The sequence below is a fragment of the Salmo salar genome, chromosome ssa01 (genome assembly GCF_905237065.1).
Source record: "Salmo salar chromosome ssa01, Ssal_v3.1, whole genome shotgun sequence".
Lineage (NCBI taxonomy): Eukaryota > Metazoa > Chordata > Actinopteri > Salmoniformes > Salmonidae > Salmo > Salmo salar.
Genome location: NC_059442.1, coordinates 158371968 through 158391143, shown reverse-complemented (window position 1 = coordinate 158391143; position 19176 = coordinate 158371968). Strand labels below are relative to the sequence as shown.

Genomic DNA, 19176 nt, shown 5'->3' with positions numbered 1-19176 from the left:
ACTAGCTGACACTCACAAAATATTACCTGAACATAAAGACTCTTACAACACAGGCATCAATACTAACAAAACAGTGACATCATTCACCAAACACGCTGTCGTTCAATGCTATACTGATTTGATATTATATTGACCTAGTATATCTTGGAAAAGAGGTTAATCCCAGAAGGATAAAGTTGGATAAGTAAAGATTTATTTTTCTTTTGTTCGGTCTCTCTCTGCCTCTCTCTGTATGTGTGTAGGCGATGGTAAGTGCCCTGCTGAGCCAGTCCCAGTCTCAGGCCCGTGACCTTGCAGAGCAGATGGGTCAGAGGTTAAAGGTGGCAGAGGCCATGCTGGTGGATGCGGTCAAGGCCCGTGAGAGGCTGGTGGCGGACAACGAGAGCGCCGTGGAGGGCCTGCTGGCCACTATCAGCAGCAAGGACCAGCTTCTCAAGGTACACACACGCGCGCACACACGCACACTGGAGGCATTTTTACTGGTTGATTTATTGTGATGAGAAAGCCTTTGTCTAATAACATCCACACTCACATTTTATTTGTCTTAACCTTGTAATATTTTTACAGGAGGGTTAGTGTTTATGATCTCATGTTTTCTCTCCTGTCCCTCCAGGAGTCAGCGGAGCACTATAACAGGACACTGTCTGAGCGCATCCAGGAGATCGAGGAGCTGAGGCGACAGCTGTGTACCCGGCAGCAGCAGCTGGCCTCTGCTGAGAAACTTAGTTCCACTGCAACACAGGAGGGTTACCTGGAGACTGCCAAGCTCAGGGCCCTGCTGACCGAGAAGGAATCCATCATCATTGTGAGTTTGGACAGAGTTTTTTGGATAGGTGCAGAGTACACTACTATTTTGTGTTTTTGATAGTTTAGGATTTAAATCATGGCTGGCTACAATATGTGCAGCATTTTGCTCCTGCCTAGCTCTAACGCACCTCACAAGTAAATAAAATTAACAAAACATTATAAAAATTTTTTAATGTTGGGCTAGAACAAAACCTGCACGTTGGCCATCCTTGATTTGTCTTGGTAGAATAACGTTGAATTTAGTTAATGGCAAGGTTATGAGCTCCGCTGTGTTTAACTTTTGATTTCCTCTGCCAGAAACTTCTGGAGCGAGGCCGGGAGAGGGACCAGTTCCTGGCTGACTTGAGGCAGAAGGAACCTGCACCGTCCCAGGTGCTGGAGCTCAGACAGACCATCCAGTTGCTGCAGGAGAGACTGGAGGAGAAGGAAGGTGAGAGGCTTTACCTCTTAAAGCTGCAAGCTGTGCTAAACAGTTTGGCATGCCAATGAACAAAACAGCAGTTGGCTGAAGTACAAACTGTCAAACTGTCTTTGTCCATCAGCACCCTGACCCCACTAATGTCCTCTACTGGTTTTGTTCCCTCTGTAGGTGACCTCTCCAAGAGGAACAACAATGAAGACAGCTTGGAGAAGGTCCCTCTCATCAAGAAGACAGTGGTCATCCTGAAGAAGGAGTTGGCTCAGAAGACTGAGGCTCTCAACAAGGCTCTGAAGAGGGAGAATGAGCTCAAGGTGAGAACAGTACATACTGCAGCTGATTCAAATCCCTGAGCCGGCAAGGTGGGAAAGAAATCTGCTGTTCTGCCCTTGAGCAAGGCAGTTAACCCCCAACAACAACTGCTTCCCGGGCGCCGATGACATGGATGTCGATTTAAAGCACCCCCTCTCGACCTCTGATTCAGAGGAGTCGGGTTAAATGCGGAAGACACATTTCGGTTGAATGCATTCAGTTGTGCAACTGACTAGGTATCCACCTTTACTCTGGTCAAAGAATACACTATTTTTGACTGAGGAATAAGAAAGTGATTCACTTTCTTGATCCTTTGTTGGTTTGTCATTGAGTTAACGTCGTTTTTTTCCTTTGCTCTTGGTAAAAATAACCTCTGGGTACAGATCAGAATCATTAGATTACCCTCCACAAGTCTAAATCCTGACTATTAGGTGGATAATAGAAAATGGACCATGGGTCAATGTCTTCATTCTATCCCATTGTTCTCCTGTGTTCCAGATGTCCCTGGCTGATCTCCAGTCAGTGTTGTCTGAGCTGGAGGGGCGTATCGAGGGCCAGGCGGCCAGCATAGACTCCCTCACCACCACCCTGGAGACCAAGGACGAGATTCTAAACGTGAGTGGATGGCCAGTGGTCTCCTCACACACTGCTACTAATCTACACAGACACTCATACACACATTCAAACAGGCTCAGGAGGTTACCTGGTGCCATTTGGTTTCATGTGTAGCTTGCACCGGGTTAATCCACCTGGCTGACCTTGAACTGATTTTGGCCATCTCCACCTGTGCTACCTCTTGAGCATGGCTCAGTTATATATAATCTATTGCAGTCATTGTAAATTCTGAAAGGAAATGAACACATCTGAGCGATACTTTCACTTCAATACATTCATTTTTTTTAACCCCTTCGAGGGCACTTGTTTCATTTGCTGTAACTAGTTTGACCTCAGTCTCTCTGCTGTGTATGTGCTGACAGGACCTCCACCAGCGTCTGAGCCAGAGAGAGGACAGTCAGACCCGGGAGCCCCAGGATCAGGCTGCTGAAGCCGGGGTGGAGCACTCGCTCCCTGGCCTCCCTCAGCGGGAGAGGACCATCATCGGTGGTGACAGCCAGCAAGAGGTAGCACCACGCAAAAGCAAGCCCTGCCTGAAACGTATTTATGAGCTGTAGTGTGCCATCTATCTTCAGAAGAATGGCCATGTCTGAATGTACCATAGTCGAGTGTTACATCAAAAATCAATAAAGTCACAACCTTTTGTGATGTCTGGTTTAATTGTGTGAAAATAAAGTGTTCAACAACACAAAGTCACAATTTGAAAAGGCTCACTCTTTGGTCTGCATGTCAAAAACAGTCAAGCATGAGAATAAACCCACCGTGACCTGGGTCCTGTTCATAAGGCACCAAAACTGACTGACACAAGGCGGGACTACCTGGACCTGTCCAATAACGATCACTAATTTTCGTTTTCCATTGAGAAATGTTTTAAAACAACTCCCATTGCATGCACAATGAATATGACCCTTGTATAGCAACTGATTGAGTGGCATCTGACCTTTGACCTGTGCCCCCCTCCCTCCCCAGGTCCTGCCCTTGTTGGCTGACCTGCAGGTGGAGCACCGCTCTTTGAACCGAGCCCTGAGGGCCGAGCAGCAGCTCTACTCCAGCTTGGTTCGCACCGTCAAAGAACAGGACAGGTATCTGGACCATTATCACAGATTGGATTTATTCCACATCATATTCTATTGCCATGTAATTGAAATAGTCTTACCAAAGTCCTTTTTTATATGCTTTGGTTGGTGTGGCATTCAAAAGGGTTTATTTTTTGTTGTTGCAATACCCAGTGTCTCCATAGACAGATATTGTCTACTGGTACACTGTGTACATAGCCACGCTATCGTTACTCATTGTGTATTTATTCCTCATGTTATTTTTCAAATATTTAAAAATAATTCTCTATTGTTGAGAAGGGTCCATAAGTAAGCATTTCACTGTTAGTCTACACCTGTTTACGAAGCATGTGACAAATACAATGAGGTGTGTGTGTGTGTGTGCGTGGGGAATAGTAATTCATACATTGTGTGCTTTGCAGTGTCCAGCGTCTTCACGCCCTCCAGATGGAGCTGACAGCGGTGACGCTCCTCAGACAGCAGCTGGAAGAAGGGATCCGGAGCAACGAGGAGCTCAGAGAAGACCTGGAAAGAGAGATCGCCAGAGCCAAGCTCTCAAGAGAAGGTGCAGTAGTAGTACACAGAAGAGGAGGGGGAGACTAGAGAGAGAGGAAGGGACCTAGGAAGGGCACAGAGGAGGGGGAGACCTAGGAAGGGCACAAAGGAGGGGGAGACTAGAGAGAGGAAGGGACCTAGGAAGGGCACAGAGGAGGGGGAGACTAGAGAGAGGAAGGGACCTAGGAAGGGCACAGAGGGGGAGACTAGAGAGAGGAAGGGACCTAGGAAGGGCACAGAGGGGGAGACTAGAGAGAGGAAGGGCACAGAGGAGGAGGGGTTCTGATCCTTTGTTTCCTGAACTAGACAGCTGGCTGAAGCTCAGCTGTGAATGAACAATGTCTATATTGAGTTAAGGAAGTAGAGACCCACTATATTATTTTAAAATGTCCAACACTAACATTTTATTCATGGTACTTTAATAGGAAGTTATACTCTCTTAAGGAGAGGCACACACACGCATGCATGCTATCAACCATGGTCAGTTTGGTCGCTACATGTTCTAACACTGCCTGGTGTTGCCAAGCCTGCTGTCCACCTGGTCATTTTTTCATCTGTTTGCTGTCTTCTGTTCACTGTCATCTTCATCATTAGCATCCTCCCCATCTGCATGTCTAAAACAAGACCGCAATAGCCTACGTTGTTTTCTCTACTCTGTTCATGTCCCCACTGGCACCTCCTATAAACTCATCCTCTCACCTGGAAAGTAATTTCCTTTGTCCTGGTTATGAGCTGCTCTGCACAATAAAACATAATGCATGTGTCTGTCTGTCTGTCTTCCTCACTTACAGCTTACCTTTACTCATTTACTTATATTCTACTTTTGTTTTGTTTATCCATTAAAAAGCCATGTCTGTCTCGTTGCATCAATTCACTCGCATATCACATGAAATCATTGTCACTTATCCAATGTCTGCTCTATTAGAAACATAGCAGTTAGTACACACACTCTTATCAAGCCATCTGTAAGCTGATTCAATTACAGCCTACATGGTTGGGGCTGTGGCTGCTTCCCTGTTCTCTACCCTTCTTCCAAAGTGTGCACTTGCTTGTGAAGCGTGCATTCGTTTCAAGCATATTACCCAAGTTGTTTACAAAACATAAACAGGTCGATAAAATCATCCTACATGCTGAATTCTATGACAGAGAGTGATGGAATGTCACTGTTTAGTAGTGCAAGGCTTCAGTGGATGCAGTGTTAGGACACATGCCAACATACAACCTTGATTGATGAGGCCAGGTGCCAGTGAGAGAGCTCTGTATAGGTGTGACAGTCTGAACCTGATGATTTAGTCATCTATGGTGCAACCTGTGTGTGCGTGCGCCCATCTGCCATCCAGTTCATACCATTCCTCCACAATAAAGAGAGCCAGCTATATAAATATAGGTAAGATGCCTTGGGCTCGTATTCAATGCTGCTTAGTAGAGGGAATTGCTCTTTATAGTGGCTTTATATTTATACGAGGTGGCAGGTAGCCTAGTGGTTAGAGCAGTAACCGAAGGGCTGCTAGATCGAATCCCCGAGCTGACAAGGAAAAATCTGTTTTTCTGCCCATGAACAAGGCAGTTAACCCACTGTTCTAGGTGTCATTGTAAATAAGAATTTGTTCTTAACTGACTTGCCTAGTTAAATAAAAAAATAAACAATTTCATTGATTTTTTACGGGGTTACAGTTCATATGAGGAAATCAGTCGATTGAAATAAATGAATTGGGCCCTAATCTATGGATCTCGCATGACTGGGCTACAGATATGCATCTGTTGGTCACAAAAAATGGCCCTCAGGAACTTGTCATGGTGCATTCGAATTGCCATCGATAAAATACAATTGTTTTTGTTGTCCGTAGCTTATGCCTGCCCATACCGTAACCCCACCGCCACGGCACTCTGTTCGCATCGTTGAAATCATCAAACTGCCCACACGACGCCCTACACGTGGTCTGCGTTTGTGAGGCCGGTTGGATGTACTGCCAAATTCTCTAAAACAAATGAACATTCACTTATCTGCCAACAGCTCTAGTGGACATTCCTGTAGTCAGCATGCCAATTGCACTCTCCATCAACATGAGACATCTGTGACCTTGTGTTGTGACAAAACTGCATGTTTTAGTGGCCTTTTATTGTCCCCAGCACAAGGTGCACCGGTGTAATGATCATGCTGTTTAATCAGCTTCTTGATATGCCACACCTGTCAGATGGGATGTAAACAAATTTGCTCAATTTGAGAGAAATAAGCTTTTTGTCTATATGGAACATTTCTGGGATCTTTTATTTCAGCTCATGAAACATGGGACCAACACTTTACCTATTGCGTTTATATTTTTGTTCAGTATACGATACATTTTATTTTGGTCATTATTTATATTTTATACAACAGCATTGTTGAATAATAATTTCTTATTGGCTAGAAGGGCATTCTAGAATGTAAAAGATATCGGGACACCTTGAAATCATGACATGATAGGCACCTACACATGCAGACCGTACTTGCTACAAAGTTACAGAAAGCTAAAGCAACAACTACACAAACTGAAATTGGATACATTGTAAGAGTGAATGTACAAAACATTAAGAACACCTGCTCTGTCCATGAGACTGAACAGGTAAATCCAGGTTTTTCACCTGGATGGTCCTTTTATTGATGTCACTTGTTAATCCACTTTAAGTCAGTGTAGATGAAGGGGAGGAGACAGGTTAAAGAAGGGTGTTCAAGCCTTTAGACAATTGAGACCTGGATTGTGTATGTGCCATTCAGAGGGTGAATGGGCAAGACCAAAGATTTAAGTGCCTTTGAACAGGGTATGGTAGTAGGTGCCAGGCGCACCGGTTTGTTAAGAACTGCAACGCTGCTGTGCTTTTCACGCTCAACAGTTTTCCGTGTGTATCAAGAATGGTCCACCACCCAAAGGACATCCAGCCAACTGGACACAACTGTGGGAAGCATTAGAGTCAACATGGGCCAGCATCCCTGTGGAACGATCCGACATCTTGTAGAGTCTATGCTCCGACGAATTGAGGCTGTTCTGAGGGCAAAAGGGAGGGGTGCAACTCAATATTAGGAAGGTGTTCCTAATGTTAGATATACACTGAGTATTCCAATCTAGGTGGTTGAATTCAGTACAGCATGTAGAATGATTTTGAATGAACCTGTGTGTATAACAGAATGTAAACAACATGGGTGTGCTTGAAGCGTTATTCCACTGACTCTTTCCTTATGTAACTCTACATGCAGTGACCCAAACCCCAGGCTGTTGAGTGTTGATATTTCTGTTCTATGCGTACTTCACCTGTGCATAAGGTTTCTATTCGTGCTCGATTATGTGATCTTGATAAACACAAACTAAATATACACTTCCAAATGTAACATAGGAACTGGAAAGGGCTGAAGCTAATGTGTGTTGCTCCCAGAGGTGATCTTAAATGACGTGTGGTGACCCAACATACAAGAAGAACAGAAGCTTTACTAAAGATCACATTTTGGAGTAGCAAACAGTGAACATACATTTTCAAGTGTTTCACCCCACCTTTCTGAGAGTAGATTCAGTAGATAGTGTTTTATTCATCTGTCTTGGTCTCTCGAACTAGGAATCATGGGTTGGTGGGTTGCAGCCAGTCACTCTTACTTTGCAGTTAAATAAAGACTAGGTTATGGTTAGAAATAGGACTTTTAGTGGACCAGGAACATTCACATTGTTTTAAGATGGGACACATTGTAAAACCATCTGCGGTGTATTCATTAGCACACACCGTAGAAAAACGTTTTAAGATGTTGTAAAGTCCAGGCAATCCCTGCCTGTTTTAGTCCTTATTCTTCCGTTTGGTGCCTAAACACCCTTAGCAGAGTTGCCAACTACCGGATGTATCCGGTTTACATGAATACAGCTAATTCAACCTAGCTTCCTTTTCCACCTAAAACTGGATGTGGGAACTCCGCTCAGGCATTTTCTTTTACGCCTGCTACGTTAGTGCCTAAAGAACACCCTGGTCCTCCGTCTCTCTCTTAACCCAATCATGTCTCTGCAGGGCGCGAGGACCAGGGCCACGTTGACCCCAGAGAGCTGCAGAGTGTCAGGCATCAGCTGGAGGACGCCCAGCGTTGGAACGCCTCCCTGCAGGCCCGCCTCGGAGCCATCAAGAACCGCGGGGGAGGGGTGGGTGCCAACAATGACACCGGTGAGAACCAGGATACTGTACTATCACATCACAAACCCTGACGATGTCTCAGCACATTTACAAGGACAGTAGAGCCGGGATGGGAAACTCGAGGAGACGCTTGAACTGCAGGGTCTCTTTAGAGTGCCTGGGTTCCTTGGTGTTAGTCAGTCACAGACTTAAAGGAGTGTTCCTTTAAATATAAAGTGGCGCATACCTGAAGTTAAAGTGCAGTCTGTATATTGGTAGTAAGTAAGTCCTCTGTTCCAGCTGACACCCTGGGTAGTTTCATGGCCGACCAGACGTCCTACATGAGTATCTGTGTAGGAGAGGGGGAGGGCCTGGACCATCTGTCTGTAGAGGAGCTCCGACAGAAGGTCAGCTTTTACTTGCATTATCATACTTCATATGTCATATTTGATTCATACATGGTCATATTTAATGTTATTTTATTTATACATTATCATACCTCTTTCCTGTAAATAATGTAGTTTTATTCTGGCATCGAGCCGAAGAGCTAAACTGGAGGGAAACACAGTTTTTGTTTCTAAGTATTCAATGCTAGTGGTTAATGCAAGGTGTACATCACTACTGATGAGTTGCTAACGTCATTGTATCGCCTGTAGGTGATGGAGCTGCAGGACTATGTCAGTAGACTGCAGGCTGTGAATGAGGACCTGCAGAGGACGCTCTCATTGACCGAGGGCTCAGACCACAACCTATCACAAAGCAGCTCTGGGAAAGAGGTATGTTCAATTTCAAATCAACCCATTTGGCAGTTACCTTGGCACTTCTGTAGATCATAAATGATTGGGAAAGTGCATTTAATATGGTGGAAATTCTATCAGAGAGGAAGGTTAAGTTATTACTGTATTGTTTCTAGCTGACAGATCCGTGTAGATCTATATGTAGGCTCTTGTGCTTAGTGCCAGTGGTAGATTTGGAATTCGGAGGTGTGTTCAGTTCGCTTGAATGTTTGCTACGTTGCGGAACGGTTTATACTGAACAACATATTTCAAACATTCTTGAACAGACCGGTACATTTGCTCCTATTTGCTGGTGTGGCGAGGTGTGGCTTGAAGAAATGAGTGACCTATTTAAAGGGCATTAGCCATACTGACAGCGTTCCCCAAACCCTACCCATTTTTTAAAGTGGTTGTTCAGTACAGCACCGTTTCCATTCAATTGAACATTCCAGAATGTAAAAATGTACTGAATGCAGACCAGAAGTAGTCCTGATGCTCTGGGCAGGGCTTTAAAGTGTGATATACAAAGAAATATTTTGCTGTGAGACCATGAGTTTAATTTTGGGAGCACTGTGCGACTATGAAAAAAATCTCCCAGGTTATAATTGTTGTAATGAGGCTTCGCTGTACAGTTGTTTCCGAGTGCCTAAGAGATTCATTAGCGTCATGGTTGTACCATTACTACAGCGAAAACGTCTGGCTTCTAGCCCAACCAGGTCAAAATATCTGACCCACATTTCAGTGGGTCGCTGGGATCTCATTTTACATTCAAAAACCATGTTGTGGGCCGTTCAAAAGCTACTTGCGCGTCGAGCCTCGCTACCATTTGTTTACACTTTGTTCAAGCATGTTAGCCCTTTGACTAACTAGCTAACAACCAGGTAACTTCAGCAGTATAACCAAACATCTGGTGGCACAGAAGGAAAGGAAAGGAAAGGGGATATCTTCTTCAGGAGATCAATGATCACAGCAGTGAATGAACTACAGATCTCTTGCATGTCTTCATCACAAACCTGACGTTTTTAAAGAGACTGTTTAAAATGTTCAAAGAAATGCATCTCAATAGGAAAATAGTGCTTTGTAGAAATCTAATATTCCACAAATGACTGTAAATTCAATGACCGGGTATTCGTATTCACATTTTAGCTTTTATAATAAACATATTTACAGCGTTACATATTAGTTTCTAGGGCGATATGTGCTTTAAAAGTAGCTAGAATGCATCCAGGCCCAATACAGGCTGTATCTCAATCAATAAAACAATTCTGGTGCTCCTACATTTCATGTGGCACATTTTAATTTAGAGCCCTGGGCACAGCTTCATTCTAATCCTCCCCCTAACCTCTTACTGATCTAACCTTTGACCCTGAACCCTCAGATGTATGTTAGTTTGTTCTGTCTCCTTACCAAACACTTTTACATCTGCAGTACTGTGTCCTATATCTGTTTTACCTCTTAACTAATGCATTATGTCTCTGTAGTATACAGCATTTACCATCTCTTTCCACCCCTCCTAACTCCGTCCCTGTTCTTTCTTATGTGTCCCATGAAACAGTCTTTTCTTACCCCATGCCACATTAGACACGTCGCTGTCACGCCATTCTGCCTTTGCTGTGGTGCCGTGTTGTCTTATGGATTCTGTTCCCTCATTGCATTTTTTTTCCGTTACAAAGCCATGTGTCACATACGCCTCCCATCCCATTACTATAGCAGCATCTAGAGCGGAGACAGGAGAAAAAGTCACCGCACAGTGACAGAGTCCACAGTGACTCTGGCCAGGACAAAGGGAGCCAGACGGACAGCGGCCTTGGACAGGTAAGCAGGGCTGATTTAAAGATGGGTGATAAGGAAAATAAATGTTTAGTTGTTTTTATGAATCTTAAAGAACCATAGCAATTAGAGCACATTAAATATGTGTTGTGGGTATGTTTTTCCTAATCTGCGGAGTTCCTTGGAATTTTGACATGAGAAAGTATACATTGAGCATTATGCCCCATACCACGTATAGTACTTCTCATACCCTCTGACAAATTCCCCTTTCAGGTGGTAGATGGAAGGCTGAATGACGGCCACCAATCTGCTGATGTGACTGTGAGCAGTACCCTGGCCCAGATCCAGAGAGGGATATGGCCTCCCTGGTCTTCCAAAGCCACCAGTGAGAGCCAGTCACAGAGCAGCCAGCAGGGAGAGGTGGAGCAGGACAGAGACTGGGAGCAGCTTTGTTCTCTTCTGTCTGACTGTGGGGCCTTATCGGTCAACCACCTCAGGTGAGTCACCTTCATCTTCTATCTAATTCCTGTGTTTTAAGGGGGTGGGAACATTTTCACAAGGAGGAGGAGGAAAGCAATTGTGCTTTTCCACTAATAATTATGTGGGTTTAGGGAGGAGCTACAGAGGTTGCGGTCAGAGAATGTGGACCTGAGGGGTCAATTAAAGGAGGAGAAATCCACAGAGTCCAAGGAGAGCGCCGACACCTCGGGCGACATCGATGACGCACAGGGCGACCTCCGCAAGACATTGGAGAGGCTGAGGTCAGAGGCCAAAGGTCACCGCAAGATTATCCAGTTGCTGAAGGAGCAGCTGGAGAGGACTGAAGCGGTGGTGGACGTAGAGGACCGGTCGGATAGTCAGCCGGACATGATGGTGACGATGACCCGGGAGATGGAGAGGCTGCGTTTGGAGCAGGAGGGAGGAGCTCATGGTAGAGAGAAACTGCTTGAAGGAGAAGAGAGAGGGAAAGCACATGGAGATGGTCATGCCACACAGGGGAACAGCCACACACAGCCTGCCAAGGGACATTCATATCGCATCGCAAGACATGGGGTAAGTACTGTCATTGAAATGAGAAAGAAACATGAAGTAAAGAGGAGACTTGCACACATTTTAATATTCCTGCTCTGCTGTTTGTTTCTGTATTGCAGGCTGGTGTCAAATCTCGCCTGCCCGTCCCCGTGCGACACAACAAAACAGACACTGCTGGCAGCAGGCAGTCGGTAAACCAGGCATCAGACGAGTTCTCTGAACATCTGAGAGGAGACGTACTACATCAACTAGGCCTGGACCACCACCATGACCAGCAAACCTCAGACTCCCACAGCTCTCCAAGAGCCTCCCAGCACTGCAGCCCAGGCTCTAACCACAGCAGCACCACTAGGGGGACCACCAGACAGGGCCTGGAGACGGAGTTCCTCCGAGCTCAGGCCCCCACTGACGCCGAACTCCTATCTCAGTTGGAGCTCCTCCACCAGGAGTGCCAGGACAAGGAGCAGCTGATAGACCGTCTGGAGGAGCAGATGGCCGAGTGGGACGAACTTCAGGCCCAGCTCCGGGAGAAAGACCGGCTCAACCGTCATTATATGGAAGCCCTGCAGGCCGCCGAGTCCACCATCACTTATCTTACAGCCTGCAACCTGGACAGAAACAGCCAGGGTGGAGTACTAGGCTCTGGGTCCCCTGGTTCAGAGTACAAACTTCAGAGACAGTGCATTGAGCTCCAGAAAGCCCTTGAGGAGAAAGAGAGACTCAACACCCAGCTGGTAGAGTGTCTCAACATGGTCAAGGCGGCCATTGCCTCGCTCCCCGGCACTTCGTCATCCGCCAACGCTCTGGACGGTCATTTGGACCCCCAGGAGCTGTGCACGAGGCTGGAGGCGGCCTTACGGCAGGTCAGTGCTTCTCTTGACCCTCTGGTCCTGAAAACCTCGGTTCCAGGGCCTTCGGGGTGCCCCCTGGGCCTCGACGCGGAGCTGCAGCAGCAAGCGGACTCCCTGCAGGAGGCGGTGTGGGAGCAGAGCCGGCTGAACGAGCTGCAGGAGAGGCTGAGGTCAGCTGAGGAGGCTGTCGCAGCACCGCAGGGCACTGCCAACACTGCCCCCGCAGGCCTGGAGGGCAATTACGGCAGGCAGCCAGAAGAAGATCTAAATGAGTTTCCGAGAGGGAATGAAACAAAGGGACAGAGAGGTTGGGGAAAACATCATGGAAGAAGCAAGTTTGCGTCCGATGAGAAGAGCAGCCTAGGCTCTGAACAGGTTGCCAAGCATCTCTCCGAGTGTCTCAGAGCAGCCGAGTCGGCAATAGGCTCACTCACAGCTCACTGTATCAACACGAGCACTAGCACCTCTACCACGACCAGAGCAGCTCAAACCAGCTCTGACTTACAACAGCAGCTAGACAGACTACAGAGAGCTCTACAGGAGAGAGAAGCGCTGGACGACCTGGGCTCTACCGAACCCACCCACCAACAGACCAGTAGGACCCCCACACGACACACCACTCCTGGGGCTGAAACCCCCTCTCCCCTAGAGCTCCACCATAACATCTGCCTCCTCCAGAAGGCCTTCTACGACCTGCAGGAGGAGAGGGGACGCAGGGAGAGGGAAGCCCAGACAATGGAGCCTGGAGCTTGGGTACCACCACGAGATGTCCAGGCCCAGCTGGAGAGCCTTCAGAAGGCTTTGAAGGAGAGGAAGAGGGCCTGTAAGAGCCTGGAGGAGAAGCTGGCCACGGCTCAGTCCATCATAGCTCTGCAGAACTCCTCCAAGAAGACCAGTCATGTAGCAACACAGAGAGGTAAGGGAACAATAATTGAGGTGAAATTGTTGATAAGATTCATACATACATTTAAAAATTACATTCCTTCCTACTATTTCTTATATGGCCCTTCGAGCCGGATCTGTTGGCTACTTTGTTTTTCAAGATTCATTTAAAGCCCAGATCTAGACAGAACAACACAACGTCAGGAATTTGGAATCAGCTTTTTGTTTGAAAATGTTTGTCTTGACATACGTTCTTAGAGGAATGTGTGCAACCTGCACTTTGCTGAGCTGTGTTTTTATAAATGTGCATAGACCTCTATTGCAAGAAGTGCATGTACTGGTGTGTCGAGCATGACAGCCAAGCCTTTCGGTTACTGTTTTTGATGCACTAAAGGGAGCTTCGCATAGCATGACAACGAATGACAGTGACTGGCTCTGTGTAGAATTAAACTACTTCCTGTGTGATTCAATTGTTACATCAAATATCAACGTTTGACGACACAATCCAATGATGACATCACGTCCTAAAGTGAGAGAACCTGAACCTTCTCTTGTTAACCCCCACCTGCCTGCGTGTTGCCTCTAGCGCCCCCTCTGGAGCAGGAAGACAAGGGCGTGCAGGTGGACCTGCAAGACCTGGGTTACGAAACCAGTGGCAAGAGTGAGGCCGAGGTGGATAGGGAGGAAAGCAGTAGCACAGGTAGACGACCACGTCTAGACGGAGCATGTCTGTCTGTCTGTCGAGTGGACACTAATAATCACAGTGGTGGAATGGCGTCTGCTGCATGAGGAATGAAAACACTGGGCTGTAAGACTGTTTGATGATAACACCACTGTGCTTTTCTGGTCTGATAGTCACACATCGTCCGAGTGCGTCTCGAAAGTCTGACGTGGCTTCCTTTCCTCTCCTTCATCTGCTCTGACATAAAAAGGACTGGACAGGTGAAAGCAGCTCCCGGGCATCCGCCATTTTGTTTTCCTCTAGCCTGTGTTTTCAGGTCAGTGCAGATAGAGGTAAGGAGAAAAGGAGAGGAAGCGACTTTAGACTATTGAGACTCAGCCCTAAAGACTGCATGGGGAATGAACACTGGCCTGGAACATTGTGGTGGTAACTCCACTGTGTTGTATGGGTCTGATAGTCACACAACTTCTCCTATGTGGATTAACCAGGGCACTGACTTGTACAGCACACTTGTGTCTCTGCCTGTCTGTCTCTCGCTGCCTGTATCTCTCCTGCATGTGTGCACTCTGGTTGTTGTACTCTGGAATGGCTTGCTCTAAGGGACACTAACTCCTCCTTATTTGACCACGGTCAACTGTAAAACAACTGATCCTCTCTCCTTTCACATTGTACCATCTTCGTCAGACTTGCTTATTTTAGGTATATACTGTAGACCCCTGTTTGATCCTTTTGTGTGTGTGTGTGGTTGGGGATGATCCCTCCAGATATGCAGCTTGTCCTTGGCAGTGCTAACAGCAGCCTGCCCTGCCTGCTGAAGCAGGACCAGGAGGAGCCCTCGTTCTCCTCCACAGAGAACCTTGACACGGCCTCCAGTGCCTCCTACCCCAGCTCCCCCACTCTCAGCTCCCCCAAGGTACTGCCGCCCTTGTTACTGCTTTTCACATTTTTATTGGACATTGTCCTCGTCCTGTGTTTTGATTTGATTATTGTCTCTCTTAATCCCTCACCTTTATGCGCTTTCTTTCTCTTTATCCTCCCTCACTTTTGTGCTTTCTTGTTCTATCTCCTCCCCATCCCCCATCTCTCACTAGGTGAGTCTGAAGAGCCTCCAGACGTTTGACTCCTACGGTCTGTGTGAAGACCCAGCCCAGCTCAAGGCCCAGGTGAGGGAGCTGAAGACCCAGCTAGAGAGCCAACACCAGGTCATCCTCCACCTGCAGACCATGCTACGCCGCCGCGCCTCCCTGTCCAGCGAAATGTTGACCGCCACATCTGACTCCCACACTGCCACGGGAGGTCACACGGGCTCCGAGAGGGGGGAGGAGGGTGGGAAGGAGGAGAGGAGCCTGGAGGGAGAGGGGGAGGTGACGAAGGAGAAGATGAAGAGTATGAGCATGGAGCTGGAGAGGGAGAGGAGCGTGAACAGGAGTATGAGCGAGCAGCTGTTGCAGGCCCAGCAGCGGAGTCGATCAGCCTCACCTGCCAGGTTGCTAAGTAGTTGTTTCTTAACTTTCTTCATTATAAAGTACTAAGGATGTTTTTTTGACATGGTCAAAAGTTGAACTCTGAATGGCTGTTCAGTTACTATTTCATTGTATTATTATGGACCCAAATTAATGTTTGTTTACAGTTTTTTCTTTTTTATTTCACCTTCATTTAACCAGAGAGCCCTGGGGTCTAATTTGTGAGGGCAGCTCTCTGCAGTGTATTTGTTTAGAAATTTCCGATAAATCTGTCTATTGTCATCACCAGTAAACCCCTCTGTTTGGTTAAAAAGTATTTTTTTAAATGATCCCATCTGTTCCCTATAGGATCGACTCCCTGGTGCAGTCGCAGGCGAGGGAACTGTCCCAGCTGCGTCGTCAGATCCAGGAGAGCCGGGGCCTGGGGGCACTGCATCGGATGCAGCTGGAGAAGCTGTCGCAGGCCTTCGAGGAGTTGCTACAGGCCAGCGACGTGGACTACTACGTGGAAGAGGTGTTCCGAGAGCAGCTGGACAAGAGCCTGGGCGTCTTGGAGAGGCTGGAGGGCCGGCTGGAGAAAGGTAAGCACAACAATCATTGTATGTAGACATTGATGATAGTCATAGTTGACATTGATGATAGTAATAGGATTTTAAAAGCAGCTATACAAACATGTACTAAGGACTCTTAAAACCTCTCTGGGAAATGTGGGACGCTAGCAAAAATCTCATTCAAATTTCTCACACATACAAGTATTATACACCATTTTAAAGATAGACTTCTCGTTAATCCAACCACAATGTCCGATTTCAAAGATTAGATTATGTTAGGACAGCACCTAGACAAGAAAAATCACACAGCCATTTTCCAAGCAAGGAGAGGCGTCATAAAAACCAGAAATGCAGCTAAAATTAATCACTAACCTTTGATGATCTTCATCAGATGGCACTCATAGGACTTCATGTTACACAATACATGTATGTTTTGCTCGATAAAGTTGATATTTATATCCAAAAACCCAATTTTTACATTGGCGTGTAATGTTCAGAAATGTTTTGCCTCCCAAAACCTCTGGTGAATGAGCACATCAATTTACAGAAATACTCATCATAAACGTTGATAAAATATTCAACTGTTATTCAAAGAATTATAGATACACTTCTCCTTAATGCAACCGCTGTGTCAGATTTCAAAAAAGCTTTACAGCGAAAGCAAACTTTGCAATAATCTGAGTACAGCGCTCTGATATCATAACAAGCCATACAGATACCTGCCATTTTGGAGTCAACAGAAATGACAAAAATTACATTATAAATATTCACTTACCTTTGATGATCTTCATCGGAATGCACTCCCAGGAATCCCAGTTCCAGAATAAATGTTTGTTTTGTTCGATAAAGTTCATCTTTATGTCCAAATACCTCCATTTTGTTCGCGCGTTCAGTCGAGTAATCCAAATCCACTGTGCTCACGCAGTGAGTTCAGATGAAAAGTCAAAAAAGTTATATTACAGTTCGTAGAAACATGTCAAACGATGTATAGAATCAATCTTTAGGATGTTTTTATCATAAATCTTCCATAATATTCCAACCGGACGATTCCTTTGTCTTCAGAAATGAAAAGGAACACACCTAACTCTCACGGGAGCTCATGTCATTTTCTCAGTCATCTGACTCCATATGCTCTTATTCTCTCCCCATTCACAGTAGAAGCATGAAACAACGTTCTAAAGACTGTTGACATCTAGTGGAAGCCTTAGGAAGTGCAAAATGACCCCATTGACACTGTATGAGATAGGCAATCACTTGAAAAACTACAAACCTCAGATTTCCACACTTCCTGGTTGGATTTTTTTCTCAGGTTTTTGCCTGCCATATGAGTTCTGTTATACTCACAGACATCATTCAAACAGTTTTAGAAACTTCAGAGTGTTTTCTATACAAATCTACTAATAATATGCATATCCTACCTTCTGGGCCTGAGTAGCAGGCAGTTTACTACGGGCACGCTTTTCATCCGGACGTCAAAATACTGCCCCCTACCCCGATGAAGTTAATGCAACCGCTGTGTCAGATTTCAAAAAAGCTTTACGGCGAAAGCAAACTTTGCAATAATCTGAGTACAGCGCTCAGACACCAAAACAAGCCATACAGATACCCGCCATGTTGTGGAGTCAACAGAAGTCAGGAATAGCATTATAAATATTCACTTACCTTTGATCTTCATCGGAATGCACTCCTAGGAATCCCAGTTCCACAATAAATGTTTGTTTTGTTCGATAAAGTTCATCTTTATGTCTAAATACCTACATTTTGTTTGCACGTTTAGTCCAGCACTCCAAATTCACTAAGCGCGCAAGTTTATTCCAGACGAAAAGTCAAAATAGTTACATTACAGTTCGTAGAAACATGTCAAACGATGTATAGAATCAATCTTTAGGATGTTTCTATCATAAATCTTCAATAATATTCCAACCGGACAATTCCTTTGTCTTTAGAATTGAAAGGGAAGGCAGCTCGCTCTCACGGCCGCGCGCATGATTGAGCTCATGCCAATTTTCCAGACGCCTGATACAATCAGCTCTTATTCTCTCCCCATTCACAGTAGAAGCCTGAAACAACATTCTAAAGACTGTTGACATCTGGTGGATACCTTAGGAAGTGCAATATGACCCCACAGACACTGTATATTGAATAGGCAATCACTTGAAAAACTACAAACCTCAGATTTCCCACTTCCTGGTTGGATTTTCTTCTCAGCTTTTTGCCTGCCATATGAGTTCTGTTATACTCACAGACATCATTCAAACAGTTTTATAAACTTCAGAGTGTTTTCTATCCAAATCTACTAATTATATGCATATTCTAGCTTTTGGGCCTGAGTAGCAGGCATTTTACTTTGGGCATGATTTTCATCCAAGTTACTCAATACTGCCCCCATTTCCCAGAGAGGTTAAAGAGCCCATGGCCTCTACAGAAAGTAGTCTATTGAGACTGTTCTGAGATGCTCCATTCACCAACCTATTCTGAAATTGTATATACTTTCATAACTTACTCACCAATGCAGAGATGCGATGTTGGGATTGCGAACATCTGTGAGGGTCTCGTTTTCCTAAAATGAAAAATCAAAGTTGCACTACTTTTGTAGTGTAATACACGTTCTAGCCAAACCACACATCATCATCCAATACCAGATACCCCACACACAGGCCTCTCACCACTTGGCAAGCACGAGAATACAGGCCTCTCACCACTTGGCAAGCACGAGAATACAGGCCTCTCACCACTTGGCAAGCACGAGAATACAGGCCTCTCACCACTTGGCAAGCACGAGAATATTATATTACGGTATTTAAAAAAAGAAATGTTTACGTTATGACGATATTTTACGGTACTTGAGTAAAAGTAAAGATACGTTAATAGAAAATGACTCAAGTAAAAGTGAATGTCACCCAGTAAAATACTACTTGAGTAAAAGACAAAGTATTTGGTTTTAAATATGCTTAAGTATTAAAAGTAAATGTAAATGATAAAATGTACTTAAGTATCAAAAGTAAAAGTATAAATAATTTCAAATTCCTTATATTAAGAAAACCAGGTGGCACCATTTTCTTGTTTTTTTATTTTATTTACAGATAGCCAGGGGCACACTCCAACACTCAGACATGATTTACAAACAAAGCATTTCTATTTAGTGAGTCCTCCAGATCAGAGACAGTAGATGACCAGGGATGTTCTCTTGACAAGTGCGTGAATTGGACCATTTTCCTGTCCTGCTCAAGCATTCAAAATGTAACAAGTACTTTTTGGTGTCAGGGAAAATGTTCCAATTCATGT

The 19176-nt window shown here is 45.4% G+C and overlaps 1 protein-coding gene across 11 annotated transcripts in view; it reads left to right on the top strand.

The window, feature by feature from the left end:
* cdk5rap2 (CDK5 regulatory subunit associated protein 2) overlaps nt 1-19176 on the top strand; it is a 68514-nt gene that overhangs the window by 24739 nt on the left and 24599 nt on the right. For 9 of the 11 annotated variants that reach the window (XM_014142090.2, XM_014142136.2, XM_014142108.2 and 6 more), the window contains 19 exons: nt 243-437; nt 614-805; nt 1105-1237; nt 1397-1539; nt 2036-2152; nt 2515-2658; nt 3122-3234; nt 3630-3772; nt 7786-7935; nt 8185-8291; nt 8541-8660; nt 10371-10475; nt 10704-10927; nt 11042-11483; nt 11582-13229; nt 13782-13895; nt 14642-14790; nt 14969-15363; nt 15689-15921. In XM_014142090.2, the coding sequence (XP_013997565.2) occupies nt 243-437; nt 614-805; nt 1105-1237; nt 1397-1539; nt 2036-2152; nt 2515-2658; nt 3122-3234; nt 3630-3772; nt 7786-7935; nt 8185-8291; nt 8541-8660; nt 10371-10475; nt 10704-10927; nt 11042-11483; nt 11582-13229; nt 13782-13895; nt 14642-14790; nt 14969-15363; nt 15689-15921 (4867 nt within the window). The remainder of the gene's footprint in view (nt 1-242; nt 438-613; nt 806-1104; nt 1238-1396; nt 1540-2035; nt 2153-2514; nt 2659-3121; nt 3235-3629; nt 3773-7785; nt 7936-8184; nt 8292-8540; nt 8661-10370; nt 10476-10703; nt 10928-11041; nt 11484-11581; nt 13230-13781; nt 13896-14641; nt 14791-14968; nt 15364-15688; nt 15922-19176) is intronic. The other 2 variants (XM_014142071.2, XM_014142080.2) reach the window with 2 other exon arrangements.